The sequence below is a fragment of the Callithrix jacchus genome, chromosome 11 (assembly GCF_049354715.1).
Source record: "Callithrix jacchus isolate 240 chromosome 11, calJac240_pri, whole genome shotgun sequence".
Lineage (NCBI taxonomy): Eukaryota > Metazoa > Chordata > Mammalia > Primates > Cebidae > Callithrix > Callithrix jacchus.
In genome coordinates this window covers 2,410,569-2,433,524 of record NC_133512.1, presented here as the reverse complement: position 1 = coordinate 2,433,524, position 22,956 = coordinate 2,410,569, and the positions used below count along the sequence as shown (strand labels likewise).

Here is a 22,956-nt window from a genome sequence, read left to right as displayed (position 1 = left end):
GGAGAATTGCCTGAACCCAGGAGGCGGAGGTTGCAGTGAGCCGAGATCGTGCCATTGCACTCCAGCCTGGATAACAACAGCGAAACTCCATCTCAAAAAAAAAAGAAATCCTGTTATCACGTCACCTTTGGACATAATAAAAATTAAGCACAAATCAAATATAAGATAAATCTTTAATATATTTCTCATAGCAAAGAAAAGAGACTGTGTGAAGCTATTTCTGCCCTTTTCCTTTCACACTTCTAGACTAAGCTGGGGGGTGGGCGAGGCCAGATCAAGAGTAGCTTACACAGGAGAAGACTCTGGCTAGAAACATATTTGTGCCATTGTGGTCTGTGTGGGGTAGAGGGATGCACAGTGGGCAGGGAGATTTGGATTCTAGACCTAACCCTTCCAGTAACATGTAACTCCAGGCAAGAGATTTTGATTTTCCTGCCTCCATTTTCTATTTTTAAGACAGCAATAACTCTACATGTCTGTTCTACCTCAAAAATGTGCTAATACAAAGATAAATCATGTGAAAAATTTCGGTTATAGGGAAAAAAGTATTATAAGCATTAATTAAGCATGTTAATAACAACAAGTGCTGATTTAACAATTTTTTTAAAACCTCGTTATCCTGATTAGATCAAGACAAGTCGGAGGGAGAGCGGCAAGTGGGTCAGCAGCAAGTAAAGGTGAGGCATTCCCCCTGCAACCCTGAAGCACATGCACACAGCCTAAATCTCTCCGACAGAACCAGCTCAGCTTCACTAGGCATGGACCTGGCTGACGGCCCCTGGGCTGTGAACCAGCACACTGTCCATCTTTCTTCTTTTCTTCATTTCTTTCTCCCTTCCTTCTTTTCCTCCTTTCCTCTGCCCCTTCCTTACATACATTCAAAAATTTTACACTGAGGTTTTCAAATGTTCCATATCCTAGCTATGAACACGGCCCTTATGTTTCTTACGAATCTAGTTATTTAAATGAAAATGACCAAGACAGGGATTTGGGGATGCCTGGACAGGAAAGCTCAGACAAGGACCTGAGAAGAGAATCCAGGGCTTCTGCTGCCTGAACCCACAGGTAATCAGCCAATCAGGTGGGCCATCCCATCCCTCTTCCAATTTTCTCTTTCTCTCTCTCTTTTTTATATTAATATAGCTGTCCTTTTCCCTCAAGTTTTCTTAATTTTCCTGTGGGTAGGCAGGGAAGGAGAATCATCAACTGAATGCTGATTATAATGATTAGCTTTCATTTACTGTCTCACTAAGCCTAAATATCTCTTAGGAAAACAATCCTGTAACAGTGGACAGAAGATGAACAAGTGAAACAGGAGGATGTTACAGGAAAGATAAAGAGGGTCTAACTGAAGGCAAACAATGTCGGAACTGTTTCTCTGTGGAAAGGCATTTCTATCATAAAAGGCCAAACAAAAAATATCCTTCCAGAATAAAGTTGGCTTCTACTTATGTATGGTTGAGGTACAGATATTCAAATCATGGAATATAGAATCCATAACCCCAAACCAGCTGTTTTTCCACCTATAAATGTAAAGGCTGAATCATGCATATATCCATAACAATGATAATAATTATAGCTTGAATTTTTTTAAAGTATCTCTGTTCCAAGCCTTGTGGTAGGTGCTTTAGAAACTCATGGGGCCCAGTGGCAGGGCAAGCATTATTCCATTCACTTTCTGACGGAAGACAGAAAGAGTCTGGGAAGGAAAGTAACACACTGAGGCTCATATAAGCAGCAAGGGATCAGAAGAGGCAGGATCCAAGTATCACTGTATCTGTCTCCGAAGTCTATAAGAGTCTACGCCTATCAGATTATGCTGTGCTGTCTCCATGTTTATCTTGTACAATTTCACTTGCATTCCTTTCCACTTCTAAGAATGCTGATTGAGGGGGGAAAAGGGAGCAACAACAAAACTACCAGAGTGGGAATGGGGGTGGGCGGTAAAGAAAAAGGCATGTAAGAAGGAAGAAGAGAGGACCACACCACTTCCCACACTAGGTTCTTGCTGTAGGAAGATACTAGAGCTCTGCATCCACAGGTTCATTCCTGCCATGCTCCTTGGGGCTGCCACAGAGAGCCTAGGAAGAGGGAAGCAGGACTTGGGAACTGCTGCCCCTAAGAGACCTGCCCCTATGACTATGGGAAGGACAGCCCTGGGTGTCCCTGACCATCACTGACTGCCCACGGAGGGGCATGTGGACTCTCTCCACACTGACCCATGAGTGCCTGGGCTCTGGAGCCTGCTCACATCCTTCCTCCCCGTCTTTCACTCTGTCTCTTCCCCCCATTCTGATGACCACAATTCAAGCAAACAGCAGAAGAGACTGGACTCATCTGGATGACATTAGTTGCTGGTATCACGCTATTTACATTTATGAAATACTGTCTCGCGAGATCACATTTAGTAAAACTTTTTCTTAAAAAATAGTTTTATCCTTTAATCCGCTTTTTATTGCTTAGAAGCAAAACAAAATGGATCATATATTTAAAAGCAGAGAGAAGAAAAAGGACATACCATTCTAGAAAGGCCTAGCAAGCAAATATCCCAAGAATATTTATCCAAGGGGTTACCCGGGGATGTCGGAGGGGAAATGTGAAATCAATGTTGTTGCCTATCATCACTTTAATTTGAAATTTAAACCCCAAATACAAGCACAGGCACATCCCTTTAATTTGGGAGAAGCATGGTTGTGCTTGGGGAGCGTACACAGAGCTCTTACCTGGCATGATCATGGTCTGCGGGGCCGCCGCGTCGGTACTGAGGCAGAGACGGCCGCCTTTGGCCAACCTATCGCAAAGCAAGGTGATGTGTTTCTTTAGCTGGCTTGTGTCTTTGGGGATGCTCAGCTGGCTGTTGAGGTTCAAAGCCTGCTCCTTTGAACTCTTCGACAGGCACGTCTTCAACAGGTGGGAGATGGCAGCATCCACCGTTTCTTCCCAGCCCTGGATACAAAAGCCAATTCTGAATTAATACAAAGATGACAGTGAGAAAAGTGGGCACGTGATGTATTACGCTGATTACTGAGTGCTTATATTCAAGTACCGGGGACCTGTGAAGAGTGTGGTATCTGGAATACTCCAGACTAGGCTGCTTTGGAGTTCTAGCTCTGTCATCTGTTTGACCTTGAGCAACTTAATTCCTCTGAGCCTTAATCTCATCTACAACGAGGATGTTAATAGTCTGTCCCTTCGAGGGCTGGAGATCTCTGAGAAGGGTTTAGCCCTGAGCCAGCCATAGAGTAATGAGTGAGCACAAAAGGAGTCTCGGGCACAGGTCTGTTAGATGGTGCAATGGGTAAAGCTGCCAGGATTACAGTTTGTTTTGCCTGATCTTTCTGCTAAAGAAAAGCTGGCCAGGAGAGAGAGCACCTTTGGATGCCCTGGGGGAAACTGGAATGGAGAGAAACCCTGGTGTCTCCCTCAGGTGCTGGTCCCACAGCCTTGGCGTTATAGGCAGAAACAAAGGAGCTATTTGAAGAAGGACCCTGAGAGACACAGGGCCTGCCTAGTACTGTGCGCTGTCCCGGTGACGGTAAAAGACACAAAGTGGAATAGGCCATCGCCCCTGCTTTTGTTGGGAACAGTGTGGCTGTGCTGCAGTGACAATGCAATGCTAGGAACACCGGTGCCAGGCAGGAACCTCAGCCTTGTCACAGAGAGGACTGGCACCAGCAGGACTGGCAATGGGGAGGCACCGCCCTCAGGTGGGTTCAGCTGTCACTGGTGACAAGGAGTACGGGGTAAAGAGCGGGAGGAGTCAGTTGAGGAGCCCCTTCTAGACATCCCCAGGGGCTCCCAGAAATAACTGGGTAAGATCTTTATGGGGATCTGGGGGTCCTCAGAAGCACAACAAGGAAGCGAAGTGTAAGTGAAATTTGTGTTGCTATGAATGTGACTCCATCTGTACACAAAGGCTAGTAAGGCCTAGAGCACCAAGGGCCTGACCATCTAATACAGTACTGCAGAATAGTGCAAGTCCCTTATGTTACAGGTAAGAGACCTGAGACCCAGAGAGAAGGTTCCTCTGGAACCCCTCATTCCATCCTCAAACTTATCACTTGAGCCACCATTCAAAGATGCAAATCAGATGAGGTTACTCCCAAGCTTCAACTCTGATACGTTTGGCTGTGTCCCCACCCACATCTCATCTAGTAGTTCCCATAATCCCCAAGTGTTGTGGGAGGGACTCGGTGGGAGGTGCCTGAATCATGGAGGCGGCTACCCGCATGCTTTTCTCATGATAGTGAGTGAGTTCTGATGGTTTTAGAAGTGTCTGGCATTTCCCCTGCTGGCACTCATTCCCTTTTCTGCTGCCCTGTGAAGAGGTTCCTTCCACAGTAAGTATAAGTTTCCTGATGCCTCCCCAGCCATGCAGAAGGGTGGGTCAATTAAACCTCTTTTCTTCGTAAATTATTACCCACTCTCAGGTATTTCTTTATAGCAGCACGAGAACAGACTAACACCAATGCCTAAACTCAAACACTCAGGTCTACCTGCACCTACGCCGTCTCTCCCTCAGGCCTCTGCACATGGCCGGAGCTCATGCTGCAGGGCCCTACTCTCTACTCTGTCCCTGGCCAACTCCCACTTAATGCCTTGCTCAGGTACTGCCATCCAAGCATTGCTTGGTGGGCCCTCCTGGGACTCTGAGACTTCACGCACCTAGATGCATCACACAGCGTTTGTCACCCTGTGATGTGATTGCTGTTTGCATGTCTGGTTTTCCCTGAGAGTGCCTGGAGTTCTCCACATCCCATGCTGTTCTTGGTATACAGAGGATGGCCAAAAAATAAGGACAGAGAGAAAGTGAGATATAAAACCAGGGCCTTAAATTTGAGAGGGCTTTGGAGATCTTTATGCCTAGTCCCATGGGGTTTTCCCAGGTTTTTTTTATACAATAGCAAGCATGTGCCTAGGTATAGCTGTCCTCAAGATCCAAAATCACTACTTTTTGGGGCTGTTCACTCCTTTCAGGGACATGTATAAACAACAGAAAACTATTCCCACACTAAGCCAAAGTCTATCCCATTGGCCCTTCTTCTACCCTCCAGCCATGCAGAATAAATCTAACCTCTCTTCCACATGACAGCCCGTTATAGCTATGAAGACAGCAATTCTGTACCCTCTCCTCCAGAATAAACATCCTAGTTCCCCTAGATGTTCCTTTAATAAACAGAGTTTGAAGCTTTTTCTCCATCCTGACCACTCTTCTTTGAATAGCTCCAGGTTGAAACACTTAAACATTTATACAGCTAAGTAGAGAACCCGAAACTGACCCCAAGACACTGGGCGGCAGCTGGGAGTGCAGGTAGCCCACAGCCGCCCTCCCTTTTCCTAGGAATCCTCCTGCCAGCTTGGCCTCCAGTTGCCTCTGCTCTCTTGGCAGTTGCCTTACACTCTTGATTCACATTGAGCACACAGACACCTAAGCCCCAGGTCTTTGCCATGCTTGCCACGTCTCTTCTAGGTTTATACAGTTCTTTCTCACGGTCGATCTCCCTCCCTCCCTCTCTCACTCTCCCTCTCTCTCTCTCTTTCTTTCTCTCTCTCTCTCTCTCTATTGAGACAGAGTTTCACTCTTTTCGCCAGGCTGGAGTGCAATGGCAAGATCTCAGCTCACTGCAACCCCTGCCTCCCAGGTTCAACTGATTTTCCTGCCTCAGCCTCCCGAGTAGCTGGGATTACAGCTAAGTGCCAGCACATCTGGCTAATTTTTGTATTTTTAGTAGAGACGAGGTTTCACCATGTTGGCCAGGCTGGTCTTGAACTCCTGACCTCAGGTGATCCGCCTGCCTTGGCCCCCCAAAGTGCTGGGATTACAGGTGTGAGCCACCCTGCCTGGTCTGCAGTTGGTTCTTTAGCTCAAAGAGCAGACTCAACATGTTTCCACAAGAGAACTTCCCACTGACTGCCGTGATTGGTTGATCAGGACTCTGACCCTATTGACCCATTTCTACTGACCCACCTACAGGTGTCACTAGGCAAGTCAGGGAATAAACAAATGATTTTAAGTGACCTTGAAAATCCTTTCAAGAGATTCAAGAGACCTGAAAGACCATAGAAGAGCTTCCTGCCCCAAACTACTAAAGGATAATAAACCACTGATTGTTACAAGGACATGTCTCTACTACTACCTGAATCTACACTAGACTCATGTCTAGAATTGACTTTGTATTTCAGTGATAACGGGAAGAGGTAAACGAAGGCAGAAATCATTGGAGAGGACATATTTTCAGTTGGAGCTATTAACAAAGGCCTCTGGCATATAAAAAAAATCCTTTAAATATAATTTGGCATTTGTAAGCTCTGTGGTCATTTCAGTGTTAAAATAGTTCCTACTCTCATTCATTTAAGCAAACTACTGTATCATAAATAGATTACAGTAACATATCAGATAATTTAAGTGGACATGACATTTAGTTAATACAGAGTACTACAGCATTTCTTTTCCTAATGCCAACTTGCAGATTAAGTAAAAAATCATGTCATGTTTAGGTGTGTGGCATGGATATTTCTTTAATATAAACGAGGCATGATGCCAATGATTCAGAAAGATTGCCACTGAAATCCAGAGTGACTATGCGGAGGCCTGAATTGCTACCTAAATTCAAATACAAGAATATTTGTGATACAAAAGAAGAGCTTTTGACAAGTTTGTTAAACAAAAATGCAACGTGATAATTCACTGATCAAACATGTAACCAACTTACCTATGGAGACATGAAATGAAACTGGAGTCTAGAAGCTCAGGTGTGAGACGTACCTTAAAGGTAAGCTATTTGAAACACCTTTTTGGTATTTGAGTCTGTCACCTTTATTCATAGCCCTTAAATTGGTAAGGCTGATGTTCAGTTTTAACGTCTAAATACATGCACATACCTAACCTTTATCCTTTAAAGACAAATATCAATCATATGAATGTTTTTGTCTTACATTGTGAGAGTAAAGAAAAATCTTAATCTGGGAAATATAGCACCAAAAATTTCTGGAAGGAAATTAAGCATGTGCTCTTCAGTGAGCACTGGTTTTTGGTATAAATCCACAATTTGCTGTAAACACCAGGTTGACCTGTGTAGGGCTTTTAGAAAACAACAGTGGTGGGGGAGTGGGAGGGCACTCAGGGAGGGAAGGAGGAAAGGAAGAAAGGAAGGAAGGAAAGGAAGAGAAGAAGGGAGGGAGGAAGGAAGGGAGGGAGGGAGGGAGGGAGGGAGGGAGAAAGGGAATGAGAGAGGATAGGGAGGGAGGGAGGGAGGGAGGGAGAGAGGATAGGGAGGGAGGGAGGGAGGAAGGGAGAGAGGATAGGGAGGGAGAGAGGGAGGGAGGGAGGGAGAGAGGATAGGAAGGGAGGGAGGGAGGGAGGGAGGGAGGGAGGGAGGGAGGGAGGGAGGGAAGGAGAAAGGGAGTGAGAGAGAATAGGGAGGGAGGGAGGGAGGGAGGGAGAGACGATAGGGAGGGAGGGAGGGAAGGAGGGTGGGCTAGTTAAATACACATGTTACTCTATTTTATCTTCCTCACCGCCCTTGTCATCCTTGGAAGTTAACTTACCCACTGCGTTTGTGGGACCTTTTGGTTTACTTTGCCTAGTTTGGTATTAGTAACTGGATTTTCCTTTGCTCCCCGACTTTGGCTTTACCCAAGTTTCTACCAGAGCCCTTGCCTTGGGAGCCTGCTTAAAGGGTCGCTTCCTGATACACAGCTGCCTAGCTTCTGCAAGATCCCTCCAAGGAACTAGACCCTTAGGGCTAAGGCCCTGCCTGCTGCCTGCTTCCACATCTTGCCAGCCTGTGCAGAGGCTCCTACACTGCACGCTGGGCCCAGATGCCTTTGTGTACTAGTGTGATGCCCTGGTGTGCCCTGTTTCTGTGAGCCAGTTCTTTAAATTTCCAGGACCTGGGCTTGCCTCGTCTGCTCTTCCCGAGCAAAGTCAGCTTAGCTCTGCTTTTTGCTGTCTAGAGACCAGACAGCCACAGCTGAACTTCTGATTGCCTTGCTCTATCTACCCTGCTAGTCTCCACTGGTCAATAGGCCGAAATCCCAGATCAAGCAAGTGGCTTATCAGAAACAGTAAGAAGCAGAAAGTTTGACCACATTTGTAAAATTAAGTTCCTAGGGTATCAACCAAAGAAACCAAAGAAAAAAATGAACAGAAAGTATTCCCATGCCACCTGTGAATCACAACAGCTGAGTTAAAGATAGCTGTCCTTTGGGAGGCCGAGGCGGGTGGATCACGAGGTCAAGAGATCAAGACCATCCTGGTCAACATGGTGAAACCCCGTCTCTACTAAAAATACAAAATATTAGCTGGGCATGGTGGCGCGTGCCTGTAATCCCAGCTACTCGGGAGGCTGAGGCAGGAGAATTGCCTGAACCCGGGAGGTGGAGGTTGCGGTGAGCCGAGATCATGCCATTGCACTCCAGCCTGGGTAACAAGAGCGAAACTCCATCTCAAACAAAACAAAACAAAACAAAATCAAAAGATAGCTGTCCCGAGGCTCCTGGCTGCTGACTTAACCTTGTTCACCTCAACTGCCCCTTCACTATGTGATCTTAGATTACTCATTTCATCTCTCTAGGGTACATAGGAGGTCTCCACAAAACAAGAATGACACTATTCTTTATGCCAATCTTACATAAGTGATACTGCACTCTGAAATCTTAAATGGAAGATACTATGAAATAAGCAAATATACTCACCCCTACTTTTTTTAAAATCAGAAAATAGAAGTATGTCATTGAAATCTAAAGTTCCAAGTAATATCCTTAAACTCTTTTTTCAAACAAATTATAAACTCCTGCAAACCTATGTTTATAATAGAAACACTACCACATCCTTAACTACAGTGGTATAGGGAAAAACCACGAAATGCCACGGTAGCGTTTATTACCAAATGTGCACAGTTAACTCTAAGGGAGAGAGAAAAGGTTAAAAAACAAGACAGAAACAAACAAAAAACCACGAGACCTGTTAAAAGAACAAACGGAGATTTTGTAGCAGGAGTCCAGATTTCAACTGAAAAGGGAAGACTCTTAGAAATGGCCCGTCTTGCATCACATGTTTGAAGGTGAAACAACCTTCATATCAGGTTCATTTATCTTAATAATAAACTGTATTAAAAGAAAAAATTTCCTCTTTGATTGGTGTAAAGGGTTCACCATGAAGAGTCTTTGGTATTTATAACTGATCCACAGAGCACTGTGGTCATTATTGCTTTGTATCGTATTATATGGAATTGTATTAGATTATACTTAAATATGCTAAAGTGAATCATATAATGGGTCACTGTATAAACTGCAGAACAAATAAAAGTTTGTGCTTTAATTCTCAATTAAATATCTTGTAAAGTATAGGGCCTTTTCAGGAATTATCTAGGTTCAGATTTGCTCGATTGTAATCAATGAAACCTCCCTGTCATGCAAAGAGGGCTCACAACGTTGAGCAATTCACCTTTGAAAAATTAAATAGCTCTTTGAACCTAAAATAGAAAATAAAATAAAAATGCAAGCAAGTTATATGGTCTACACGGCATCTTAAGGTTAAAATCACATTCAATGTTTTTATAAAATAAAGCACTGAGAAAAATCAGCTTTGATTTTTTCAAGTCATCATAAAATGAATAAAATTCCACACGTGATCTACTAACTCTCATTTGCCAATATCATTCTTTTTTATTTTAAACGAAAACAATTTATTGGACTTTTGCAGTTCTCCATATCTTTTTCACAATTCACAAACTGTAAAATTTAATTGAGGTTTCAACCGAAAGTAGCCAGTGTGCAGGCTTATCATACATTTTGTGAAAATTCAAGCATGCTGCCTCCTATTGGATCAAAATCTAAAATCTCTCTAACGAATATGAGCCAAGAGAACTTCAGAGAGTTTGGCGGCAGCGCAAGCAGAAAGCACGAAGTTGCTACAAACCAACGTGCTCTGACCCTCTCTGTAAGCTTATGTTTTGCCACGAACATTGATATTTGACCTGCACTCTCATTCTGACTCCAATTCTTTAGATGGAGGAACAACAAAGTAGATTACCTGAATTATTATAAAACGTGATTGGCTGGGCGTGGTGGCTCAAGCCTGTAATCCAGCACTTTGGGAGGCCAAGACAGGTGGATCATGAGGTCAAGAGATCAAGGCCATCCTGGGTAACATGGTGAAACCCCATGTCTACTAAAGATACAAAAAATTAGCTGGGCATGGTGGCGCGTGCCTGTAATCCCAGCTACTCGGGAGGCTGAGGCAGGAGAATTGCCTGAATCCGGGAGGCGGAGGTTGCGATGAGCCGAGATCATGCCATTGCACTCCAGCCTGGGCAACAGGAGCGAAACTCCGTCTCAAAAAAAAAAAAAAAAGAAATTGTTATTTCATCACATCAATACATCAAGTGAGGAGGAAATAAAAAAAAAAAAAAAACTTGATCCTGGATGGAGATCCTCAGCTTTAAAACAAAGCAAAATACGAACGATGCCTGGTGGAGGCAGTCACCTCGACTAAGCTTTAAAGTTTGCTTCAGGCAAAAGCTTCCCCCTACCTGCGCTACTCAGAAGCAACTTACAAAAACAAAATTAAAGCCTGGAAAATCAAATTCATAAGGCAATTCCAGGGGAGAGCCGTTCCTAGTGGTGGTATATGACATCACTTGGACCAGATTTCCCACTGAGAACAACTGGAACAGAATATATGAAAGTCACTCCTTCAAAGGCACAGGAAAGCTAGCAAGATAGTGATAAATCACCAGGTCAGGGTCCAGTGGACAGTGGAGGCCCTGAGTTTAAGGCTGCCCTTCCCCCTGTGGTCATTAGCTATGTAGCCTGACATGCAACACTGAGCCTTCCCTTATCCACCATCTCACACTACGACTGGTACTGATTCCTATATTTCCACAAAGGGGGCAGTATGGGTCATGAGAGTACATTGGATTAGAAGTCTGAAGACCTCGACTGTGGCTTTACGTCTCTGGGAAAATTTAACCTTTAAACATAAGCTTAATGTCTCTGGAAAGATTATTTTAGCTCCGTGTATCTCATTTTCCTTCGCAGGACAATATTTCCCTTGCCAGGTGCTTATTAAGATCTAGATAATTAATTCCATAGCATTATTCTTACCTGGGAGAGTTCTCTCTAAAGTTTATCTTTTTTGTGCGGGTTCACTCGGATAAAAGCAGCAGAAATGGCAGCAACAAGAACAGCAGTAAAAACTATTTGGGACCTCTCATGTGCTAGAAAATGTGCTGAGAATCTTACAAATATTATTTCATTAATCCTTTCCACTACCGTATGGGCGGGTATTGTAACTTCCAACTGAGGATCTAGATGTAAGGTACTCCACTGAAAATGACATAGTTATTAAAAGTGGGAGCTGTGAGCTCATCCACTGTGGCACAGAGCCTTTCCTTCCCGTTTCACTATGTTTGTCCTTCAATCTATTGTCATTAGATACGCTTAGGCTCGTTTTACCTTCTGGGCTTCAGAAATGACTTCTCCCCTAGAAGATTCATGGTCACAATGAACATATTCACAGAACCAGAATTTAAATCAGCTTCTTTATCCAAATGAATAACCTGCATATAATTAAATGAGATGTTACTGCATAATAATAAAAAAAAAGCAAGACGCTCTGTGCCAGTTTGGTTGGGCCAAACTTTTATAAGAGTCCACCGAAGCGTTCAGCACCTCTGTAGACTACTGTAACTGATACATGGTTATAGCCTTTGGAAACCATGGCTCCCGAAAACAAAACGATGGTCAGACATGATCCTAATGAGTCTGAAGCACCTGCTCATTGCAGGCACTCATCACTGAGAACAGGTGGAGCAGCCACTCCCATTACCAAGACATAAGACACGGTGGGGTCACATAAGACTCAAGTGTCCATATATTTGAGAGTCTGGGGAAACTTTATTGCCACCTAGGACAAGAGAAGAGCCACGTGAGTAAGCTAGTGGTACCAACTCCTCTCCTCTCCTGACAATGCTGTGTCCTTAATAATCTCAAAGAACAAGGAATGACTAAACTCTGGGGAAAAAGTGTCTAAAAATACATGAGATCACTGATTTCAGTGAAGAGCACTGCAGGTTTCTTTTCTTTCTGCTTCCCTCGCCTCCCTTTAATTACTTGGTATTTTTCAGGACCACCCAGACACTTCCCTATTTCAGGACATGGACGTGGCTGTTTATTTCTCTCTCGCTCGGGACCGCCAATGGCCAGGAAACAGCTCCTGAAGGCCCACATGCTACATTTCTATTTTCTTCAAATAGAAATCAAGTCTGGAGAAAAAGCATATTTAGAATTGCATCTGGAATGACAGAGCTGCACATCATTCAATGTTAGTGTCATTTGTCACAGCTATCAAGCTAAGATAACAGTAGGAGAGCAGCACAAATCTCAAAACTGCAGAGTAGTAGTGTTATGTTTACCCACACATTCATCCTAATTGTAAATACTGTTGTCTATTAAATAAAGTATAAATTTGAGTCTATACAGTCTATTATTTTGAAAATATTTACTTAGAGCCAACTAGTACAAGACACACTAAATACTGTTATTTTTTCCAAAACGGTGAATCAGATATGCATCTGCCCTAAAGCAGCTTACACTCAAGTGATATATTAGAATATACACAAAAATATAATGACATAGAAAATGGAACACACTCAGAGAGAGGTGAAGTTCTTTAGTGATTATTTCTTTTAGCTCCCATGCCCTAGCCCCCATCCTAGAAAAATAACAAGAATTATTTGTCAAATAAAAGTTATTCATGACAGAAAGGTCTACACAATAATGTAAATATAAATAATATAAAACGTTCCCAACAGTTTTGTATAAAAATTTATTACAATTAGCCAGGCATGGCAGTGGGTGCCTGTAATCCCAGATACTCAGGAGGCTGAGGTAGAAAACTGCTTGAACCTGGGAGGTGGAGGTTGCAGTGAGCCAAGATTCTGTCACTGCACTTCAGTCTGGGTGACAGAGTGAGACTGCGTCTCAAAATATATATATTTTTTACTTATATAGTTTGAGTTTGTTTTAGTGTTATATGAAGCAAACCACGAGTTGATCAAATTTGCCAGCATTTTTTGGTACAGGCTTGAGCATAGGCACAAATAACTAGCAAGTATAAATCTACATTTGTATTTGTTAAATAGTCACATTGGAGAAGAGTAAAAATTCAGTATGATCACATGGTTTAAAGTTACTCCATTGAGTCAGACTGTTCATTTTTGTGAGGCCCCTTGGTTTGGGTTCAAATCTTGCTTCTGTTATTTTCTCGATGTGTGGCCTTGGGTTTATTTCCCCATCTATAAATTGGAACTAATCGTCCTGAGACAAAAGATACAAAGCACAAGCAGTGGACTTGAGAGCCAAGCCAAGAAGCGCCCATAGGGAGTGGAGGAGTGAGATGAAAAGTGGAGAGAAAGCAATAAAGGGTGTGCTGTTGAGCAGTGCCCAGAGCTGACTCCTGCCAGGGACTGTGGGGCACGGTGAATGACGCAACTCTCACACTTACCCTGCATAAAGGACGAGGAGCCTGGGTACCAATCTACTAAGTCTGGCAGTCATCGGCTGAGCATGGTGGCTATGGAGCCTCTGCCAAACAGGGATAGTCCTCAGGCAAAAGAACTGCAGGTGTTGAGCAGGTGGAAGCATTCAGGAATGGCGAGAGGTTAAGAGTTAGGTGCGGGACACGCACAGCATGTGCTACCAAGTCCTACTTCAAAGGGACATAGTGACGATTAATAATGCTCAATCAAAGTTAATTTCCTTACATTCCTTTGGCATATCTTATTTGGGTGTGTGTTGAACTCCTCTCTCATTTTCTTTACAAAATAGAGAAATCTAATGAGTGCAGTTCACTGGACTTAGTTCTAAGACGGCTAACCAGTGTTCATGACCTTGAATTCAGACCCAATAGGTTAGAGAGCAGCTAACAACTGCGATACAAGTTCGAATTTACTTCTCAGGCAGATGGAAAGTTTTACCACTCCAAATGCAGAAAACGAAACCTATTCCTGCTAACACTGTCAGAGATTTCATCCACAAACTCATTCATTGCTGTGGATGAGACGATCTGTGTTCACTTGGTTCTCAAAAACTACTTACCAGTGAGCTCAATCCTCCATTTCCTATGCTATGCAACAGACACAATTCAAAATGATAGCAATAGAGACTCAATCTTCATTACTTTTCACCGTTTATATACGGCTTTCTCATCAAAAAGCAACAACTGGTAAGATTTTTCCTAGGTACTGTATACGAAATGTACTTCTAGTCAAAAACGCCTACTCCAAGATGGGAAGTCATGGACTTGCCTTTTCTATAACATCCTGTCCCCAATTCAAACCACTCACAAAATTCCCTCTATAAATACAATGTCTTTACTCTGTGCTTACAAATATGTTCCATCAGTTCAGGACATTTCTCCCTCACAGCTCAGAGGGAGGGCTGTGTCTTATACTCAGTGGTATATAGTGACTCTGGCTTCCAGGGCGGTCGTGCTGTAGTTCTCACTGCCTGAGTACGTACAGCCTTTATCTTTGCTGTTCATATCCTGCTGTGTCCACTGACTTTGTGCAATGTTAATTCTCCCCATTGAATTAATTACCATTTAAGTTATCTTCCAAAACTACACCAGACTTATCATCGAGCGAAAAAGTTACTATGCGCACAGAAAAGTATGGAAGTAGTGTAGCTAGAAGCATAAAGTTGAAATGAGTGAGGCAAACATTCATGACTGAAGAATCACTGCAATTTCACGTTTTTTCACAAAGCAAAAGCTAAGCTGAAAGCTTTCCAGAATGTAGGACAAGAAAACACACACAGATAAAACAAACCGTGTTATGCTTTGTTACTGAGATACGCGCACAGAGATTACTATCCTATGTCAAGGACAAGCACGACAAGTAAGGTCAGGGAAAGCTGTCAAATCCCTGAAATAGATGTGGTTTGATTAACTAATGTATCATATAGGACTATTGTTAGAGCATTAAACACCAATTTGCCTAAAATTTCTTGCTGACTTTGGAGAGAGGCTGCTTAACGTGAGGCAACATAGAGTCCAACTGAGGAGGAAAAATGAAGTTTTGAGTTTAGTCAAAAAGGAAAATTTTTGAAGGGATCTCAAAGGCTCAGAGAGAAGAACTCATGAAGGCAGTCGAGGCGCACTCCAGAAGCGCTGCATGAACAACGACCTTTGTAGTGCGCAGGGCAATGCTACGTGGAAGACACAGCCGCGAGCTGAAGTCAATGGCCTGTCGTGATTTAGGGGAACGCAACTTCAAATATGAGGAAGTTTCAGGGATACCTTCCTCAATTCATGTTGCTTGTGTCTTTCTTATTCAGGTACAAGAGTAATGTATGATAAAATTTATGTCTAAATAAGTCTAAAAGAGCTCTTTCAATAATAAAAAAACTTAAGTGATAAAAATATGTCATAATTTAATTGGCAGTATTTGGTTTTTCCATTTTCCTGACTCCATCTTATTGTTGAAATACAGGGGCGGCAATAACTACGCATTGGATGCCTGTCACATGCCAGACAGCACTTCATGTGCATTACCTCAATTAGTCCTTACAGAGCTTTCAGACGTATAGAGAGGGTCCTTGTGAAACTTGCACAGCTTTGAAAAGCAGCTGCCAAATGGGGTCACACATGTAATACAGGTTTAGAGCATTTAGCACCTCTGTATCATTGTTATTATTGTGTCTTCCGAATGATATAGATAACTAAGCACCAAAATCCTGAATCTGAAATGATAGTGAAGATATCCCAGGGAAACTGAGTGTGTGGTTTAATTCATTAAGACCAAACAAGCAATGCCATTTTTAGTTACTTTGTGTAAGCAATATAATTTGGATATATATTTGCATATATTTTTGAAGGAGAAAAAAACTTACATATTTTTTCACTCGGTATTTACTACATTATAGTACCCAAAGCTAACGAAGGCTGGGTTCTGTAAATTTTTTTAAAGTATAGGAAAGGATATACCTGAAACATAGAAAGAAATGCCCTCTGTAACAGCTCTTACCCTAACCCTGTGAAAGAGGTGAGCCTGTGCTTCTGAGCACCTTGGACATGGCAATTCCTCATTCTGCACAGACTGTGTTTTCCATCAAACTCCACTCACCCCTTCGTGAGGAAGGCACTAGGGAACTATGTTCATTAACCTTCTTAATGTCCTGTTCCTCTTCTGTACCATTTTTTACTGTTCAGTAAGAATACAAAAAGAAAGCAACATGAAATCAAATCTGAATGGCCACTCTCACCTCTCCAAAGCAGAACCATTCTTTGGGGAATAGTCTAGTTCACCACTGTACAGACAAGGAAACCAATACTCTGTCATTTCCACCACTTGCTAAGGACACAGAGCTAGTTAAGTATATGTTCCAAAAGGATTTGAACCCAGTCTGACCTGATTCTATTCAACGGATATACCACAGTTTATATTTTTCAAGTATTAGCTTTTAGGTTGCCTTCAGTACTTCATAATTCTAAATATAAACACTATGGTAGCAAACGGATTTGTTTACTACTTTTAGTGCATTAAGTTAGATGACTGATGCCAAGTATGAGATTAGTTTCATTAGCGACATTTTCCTAGAGGACTCTCAGGAAAGCCCACATCAGAAGTAAGTGGGCATGTCTATTTCACCATGTGTCTGTCAGCACTAATGCATCAACAAATTTGGCTAAATCAATATAGGGAAAGCGAACCTAACAGTTGCTTCACTTGTACATATTCGTCACCGGTAAGACTGGAAATTTTTGTGTTTACTGACTTGAATTATGAGGATATGTGAATGAACATGTATATGAATATACATTTATGGTGGTTTGACTATAATCTATCTATACCTTTTAACATCTGTACAGGAGAGACCAGGTTTTGCTCTTATAAAATACAAAAATATTTGAGCTATCTTAGAAAAAGGGGAGGTGGGGAAACAGAGGTAGTATGCTTCCTTTTCAGAAAGTAATTTAAAACTACACAGTTTTTGGACAAGAATCTGTAATTATGTGAGACATTATGAAAATTAATGGAGTATCAAGCAATATTTATATACAACTATATGCTTAATTGCTTTAATTCTCTCAGGATGTAGAAGAATCTTTCCTTGTATTTATTAGAATACAGGAAAAGTACAAGTAATAATCTGAGTATTCAATGAGATCTAAAGTACATCACACCCTCCAAGTGAAATTCACAAGAGAATGGAGCCAGAATAATGAGGGAGGAAATGAACACTGGTTTCCCTCTGAAAGAGAACAGATAGAGGGGTAGACAGGGGGCACGATTTTAAGTGAAAAAAATCCTTCTTCACTCTGACTTGAAGAAAGAATTTGTGTACCCATAGTTCAATTTTCCCAGTGGGGAGCCAGGGAGCCACAGAAAATGAGCTTTAGTAATGAGATATGGTAAAGCCAGGGGACTGAAAGTCCTCAAGGCCTGGCCCTGGAGTGTAATCTGAACAGGGGCCAGAAGAGCCATGTAAAGTGTGTACACAGGTGTGTGATGGGAGAGCACTGGGCTGTGAGTCCAGCAAAGATGTGGCAGGTACAACAATGCAGAGACATAGGCAAAAAGGCTACTTTGGATGCCAACACAGAAAGTCAGGTGGAAAAACAGGGCCTGAATCAAGGGGCTTCCCAGAAACATTTCCAAATGAACGACAGCAGGCCAGGGAGACGAACTGAGCACAGAGATGCAGGGAGACACAGAGCCACATGTGGTCCACAGCACAAAGGCCGTGCCGGTTTTAAAGGAAGGAAAGCCAGCAATTTCCATGTATATGTTTCTAAAACAATGCACTGTCACAGAAATGTCAAAATCCTATCTTTGTAATTAGTAGATCAAACTAGGTCAGGGAAAGGTATTTTAAGAAAACTGAATTAATATAAACATGCCTCTAGCCAGGAATCAAATTGGTAAGCATTATGAGGTTGATGATGATCACTATTTTCCTCACTGTGACCATTTGAATTTAATTATCACATTGTTCACATGCAAATCCTACTTATTTCACAGAGGATTTGAAGAGGCATACAGAGAAAGTGATGCTTCAATTAATTCTTGATTCGTTTAGTCTCCTTGCTTTAAAATACATAAATATCAAAATGGTCCATTAAAGCACCATTCGATATTTGATGTAAAGAACGTTTCTTTAAATTACACGTCACAACTTTCGTGTTGTATTCTATTTGACTTTTATCCTATACTATATTCTATAGTATTTTCAATTATTTCATTTCTTCAAAGCAACAAGAAAACCATCAGAAAGGCCCTAAGATATATTAATTCAACTCTAGTGAGGCAAACTATTATACAATTAAGTAATATCAGTTGCATCTCACTAGCAACAATACAGAGTATGTGGTCATTATAACATGAAACTAATTCTTTCATGTTTATCTTGCTGGCTAAGATCATGGGAATTACCAAAATATTTACTTTCTGCACTGTGTTCCCATAGACAGTTATAATTGAGATGATGCTTTAGCTGTCATAAAGGCAGACTTAATACTGACACCAGACTTCCTCCTTTTGTTTGCCTTTTGAGAAGAGGTCATTAATAATGGCAGTGATCAGCCACTGCAGTCATCACTCAATCCAGACAGCAAGCACAATGGCCCTTACATCAAATCTGACCTATGACGTAGAGGTCTTTAAACCCTTTAAGTGAGCCTTGATAAGTCCCTCCACACAATAGCATTTCCTATTATAAACATCTGTTTTCTCACATGAACCATATTGAACATGTTAAAAATAAGTTTCTCTTTCCATATCAGTTTGTAAAAGGGATAATCAATCAAAATATAAGGCTGAAGGCCCAAGCCTCCTTCCTCCACTGATGTAAATTTCCACCCTAACTTTCCCAGGGGATTTTTAAGTTCAGTACTAGGAAAGGAAACTATTAAACCCTTAATAACACAATAAAGATTTCCTTCTTCAAATTATGGATAATATCTATTAAAGACATTTAATGTACTTTAAAACAAAAGAAAAACTCAGGCATAATGCTATACCATGTCCTAATCTTCCTTCGAACTCTAGGATTCTATGCAATCAGGCCCCCAAACCAGTGCACTATCGCTTTTTTCATTAGAGATTCCTCAGGAGTCAGGTGAGCATAAATGAATATTAGAACAGAAGTCTGATACAGCCAATCTGGAAATATCAATACTGCTCCTACTTGTTCTCTTGCCATAGGCTGGATGAAAAATCTTAGGCATCTAAGCTTTTTACTAAGTTAATCAGAAGCAGATTTGTACAGAGATCAGGAAGGGCAAGGAGGATTCATCTACACACCAACTCCAAGTGACAGTGACCACCTAGAATGCTGTATTCAAAAGGATTCTGAGACCATGTGCAGGCTCAACAGAAAAAACTTCATCATGGTTAAAATGTTTACCAAGGCCACATGGGGAATAGCAATAGCAGCACTTGTGCCAGCTTCTTGCCTCTCTTATATGCATCTATCTCCCCAGAGAAGTTTCTTGTTCCTAAAAGTGTCTGGTTATTGCACATACGACCAGGCTGAACCTAGAATACCACACATTAAGTACTGCGAATGCAAACACCATGGTATAAGTTAATGTCAGTACCCTACCCTACTTTCGTTAGTTTGTTAAAATGTGCTCAGCTGGTTAACTCAACTGATAAGATGCTTTTTCTCTTGGTGACTGACAGTGCTACACAACAGAACTTTCTGCCACGACGGAAATGTCCTACATCTGGGTTCTCCAATGTGGTAGCCACTCATTCACATGTGGCTACTGGGTAGCTGAAATATATCCAGTGAGTTTTTAATTTTGTTTCTTTTTAATTATTTTTTATTATACCTTAAGTTCCAGGGTACATGTGCAGAACGTGCAGGTTTGTTACACAGGTGTACACGTGCGTTGGTGGTTTGCTGCATCCATCCCTCCATCATCTACATTAGGTATTTCTCCTAATTTAGCCCTCCCCAATACCCCCACCCCCTGCTATCCCTCCCCTAGCTCCCTGAACCCCTGCCAGGCCCCAGTGTGTGATGTTCCCCTCCCTGTGTCCATGTGTTCTCATTGTTCAACACCCACTTAGAGTGAGAACATGCGGTGTTTGGTTTTCTGCTCTTGTGTCAGTTTGCTGAGAATGATGGTTTCCAGGTTCATCCATGTCCCCACAAAGGACATGAACTCATCACTTTTTATGGCTGCTTAGTATAAATTTCACATGGCAAGAGGCTACCATATTAGGCAGCACGGGACTAGAATGTTTGCTTGCAATGTTGAAGTAAATTCATAGAGAATTGGCTCTAAGTCTGTGTTGCTTACGATGCATGCTCTGTGCCTAGAACACTGCCCAAGACATAGTATGTGCTAAGATACTCATTGAATGAATAAATGAGGGAAGAGATTTGTCCTATCAGGCCATCCTGACGTACGGATGGTTTTGTAGCTTTGGGCTTCTGTGCAGCATGATTGGAGGGAGATAATATCACAATTAAACACTCTCTCAGACTCAAACAAGCAATACAGCCCTCACTGAGCTTAGTAGATAAAGTATTTTCCATATAGCTTCAAGCAGATAGAGGGTCAATCAAGACATGTTTAAATTCTGCACTAATTCAAATATCTTGAAATATCCCCAGCCCCTAACCTGAAAGACATGAAAACAATTTATTTTGAAATTGCCCAATCTGATACCCTGCTAGAACATTGTTTTGGGTAACACTTCTTTATCATCACAGGAAGATGGTAGGGACAATACTAGGTTACAAAACAGAGCCAAGTTTAAGAGCTTTTATTTTGGAGACACCAAATAGAGTATTTACTATTCTTCTATAATGAAAAGGGGTATCCCCACAAAAACACATCTGGCACATATAACTTGGAGCACCTTTAAAAATTTACATATAACCGTCTGCAATGCCAGAATTTATTTGCCCCAAAAGAGTATTGAGGAGTGACAAAAAGGGAAAGGCATTATTGAAGAGACAGATCAAAGACAATGATTAATTCTGTTCCAAAAGCAATGGCATTTTAAACAAAATCCTACTGACAACATAGTGTGGGGAACACTACTTTTCATTAGCAATAGCACATTCTAAATATTTTTGGATCGTGAACCTGAGGTCACTAGGAAGAAAACACTCCAGAGTCGGCCATTGCATTCAGGATGCCTTTTAACACATGCCATCAAAATAACACAAGTCATTATGCAGTGCTGTTTGAAACATAAACAGAACGTCTTCTGAGCACTTTCTTTTACCTCTAAATACTTGTGGGACATGTGACCTTGAGCTGAGAGGCTCTTCTGAAAATGTTGTCCACATGTCTAAAGTTCTCCCCCTCACATGTGTACTCTGCCATCCACCCTCAACCAAACCATCTAAATTACATTCAGATTTTTGTGGTATCATAATAACTTCAATATGGGATATATTTTCAACATTCTGGTAAGAGACTCCTCTCTTCCCTGCCTCACCCTTCTTCCAAGTTATTTCAGGTTTGCATATTTCATTTTCACATCTCAGTGGGATACCCATCACATAACATTTATTTGTGAGGTCTAAAGGCATAACGTGGGGGATTGTGAACTAGCATGTCAAAACCACATACTGCATGCGTATGTCTTAAAGAATGAAAAAGGATTCCTTTTTTCTCAAGACGTATAAGCTGTCTCAACAGTGTAAGTCCAAAGCGAATACCACAACCTAATTAAAGATGAAGAGCGTAACAAGCAGTATTAAAATGTCTTTTTTGATTCATTCTTCTCCAAGTTATGTTTTTATCAAATGTCTTGTCTCATTAATGACTCTAAAGACATAATGAGTATACATACCTTCTAATCTCACCAAATTCAGAAGAGAGTTGAAAGAATTTTCTTCTACATGTTTTGGGGGCTATGACAGTGGAGAATGTACAGGCAGGATAGAAAGGGGCTTTCAGAAGAGACTAAGTCCATTCACCTGCGTACGGGGATAAGCATGCTTATATATTCCAAGACAAATAAGACTTTTTAAAGATCTCTCAAGTAAGAAATACCACAATCTCCTCTGGGTACCAATTCCTACATTTAGAACATTTATTTCTAGGACGGTCTTCCTTTGAGCCTGCCCATGCTTGAGGGCAGCTTCGTGAGCACTCAAGCTCTTCAGTCACAAAGGGGCTCGTGCTCAGAAAGACCACCCACCAGCCCTGCCTGGCTTAATGTTTTGTTGTCATCATCTTGAAATTTTTAATAATTTAACCTCCAAACTTGTGTTTCCTAAGTGAACTCTGACGGGGCAACGAAGTGGTGTATGAAAAGGGAAGATATATGCAGTATGCATGCCCCCTTCTCCTTTCTGCCTCACTCACATGCAGCCGCAAGAGCTCTGAATTCCTGTGGCCCCACGATGAGTACAGGTTCAGGAAGACTCAAAGCAAGTACAAGGAAGGCATGTTACGTGTAGACTGATTAAGTGGGGACACTGACAGCCCTGAGAGGCTTTCCATGGGAACCAGACACACTTTGAATGAAGAGGGAAGGCCACAGATTCAGAGCAACAGGAGTGACTGAAGAAGCCTACTCATCTTTTCTCACTCCTGTTACCTCCCTGTATTACCTGATCACTTACAGTGAAAATGATAACATAGAAGGAAAGAAAAAGAATGATACACAGTTCCTTTTCCTTTCAGTCCCTCCTTTCTCACCAGCAAGCTGAAAGTAGAGAGCACTGGAAGACAGGTATGTATCAGGAAATGAAATAAAAACGGTTAAGTCTGGTGATTCCACATTCTGTAAGAACAAAATGTAAATTGTGTAATATTGTCGATTCCGCCTGTGAGTCTAATGCTCTCATATTTGTTTTTCAAAGAGGCACTGCACATTACAAAGACCAATGGTAAAATTCACACTAAGAATTTAAATTTTCTATTTTTCTTACTTAGAACATAAAATAGCAAATAAAAAAACACCATGACAAGTC

At 41.8% G+C, this 22,956-nt stretch overlaps 1 protein-coding gene across 41 annotated transcripts in view; it reads right to left on the bottom strand.

Annotated features, from left to right (window-relative positions):
- BBS9 (Bardet-Biedl syndrome 9) overlaps positions 1-22,956 on the bottom strand; it is a 749,186-nt gene that overhangs the window by 339,101 nt on the left and 387,129 nt on the right. For all 41 annotated transcript variants that reach the window (XR_013523801.1, XM_078342175.1, XM_054236977.2 and 38 more), the window contains one exon: positions 2,724-2,946. Coding sequence is in view for 40 of the 41 variants with exons in the window: in XM_078342175.1 (XP_078198301.1) it covers positions 2,724-2,946 (223 nt within the window). In the remaining variant the exon portion in view is untranslated. The remainder of the gene's footprint in view (positions 1-2,723; positions 2,947-22,956) is intronic.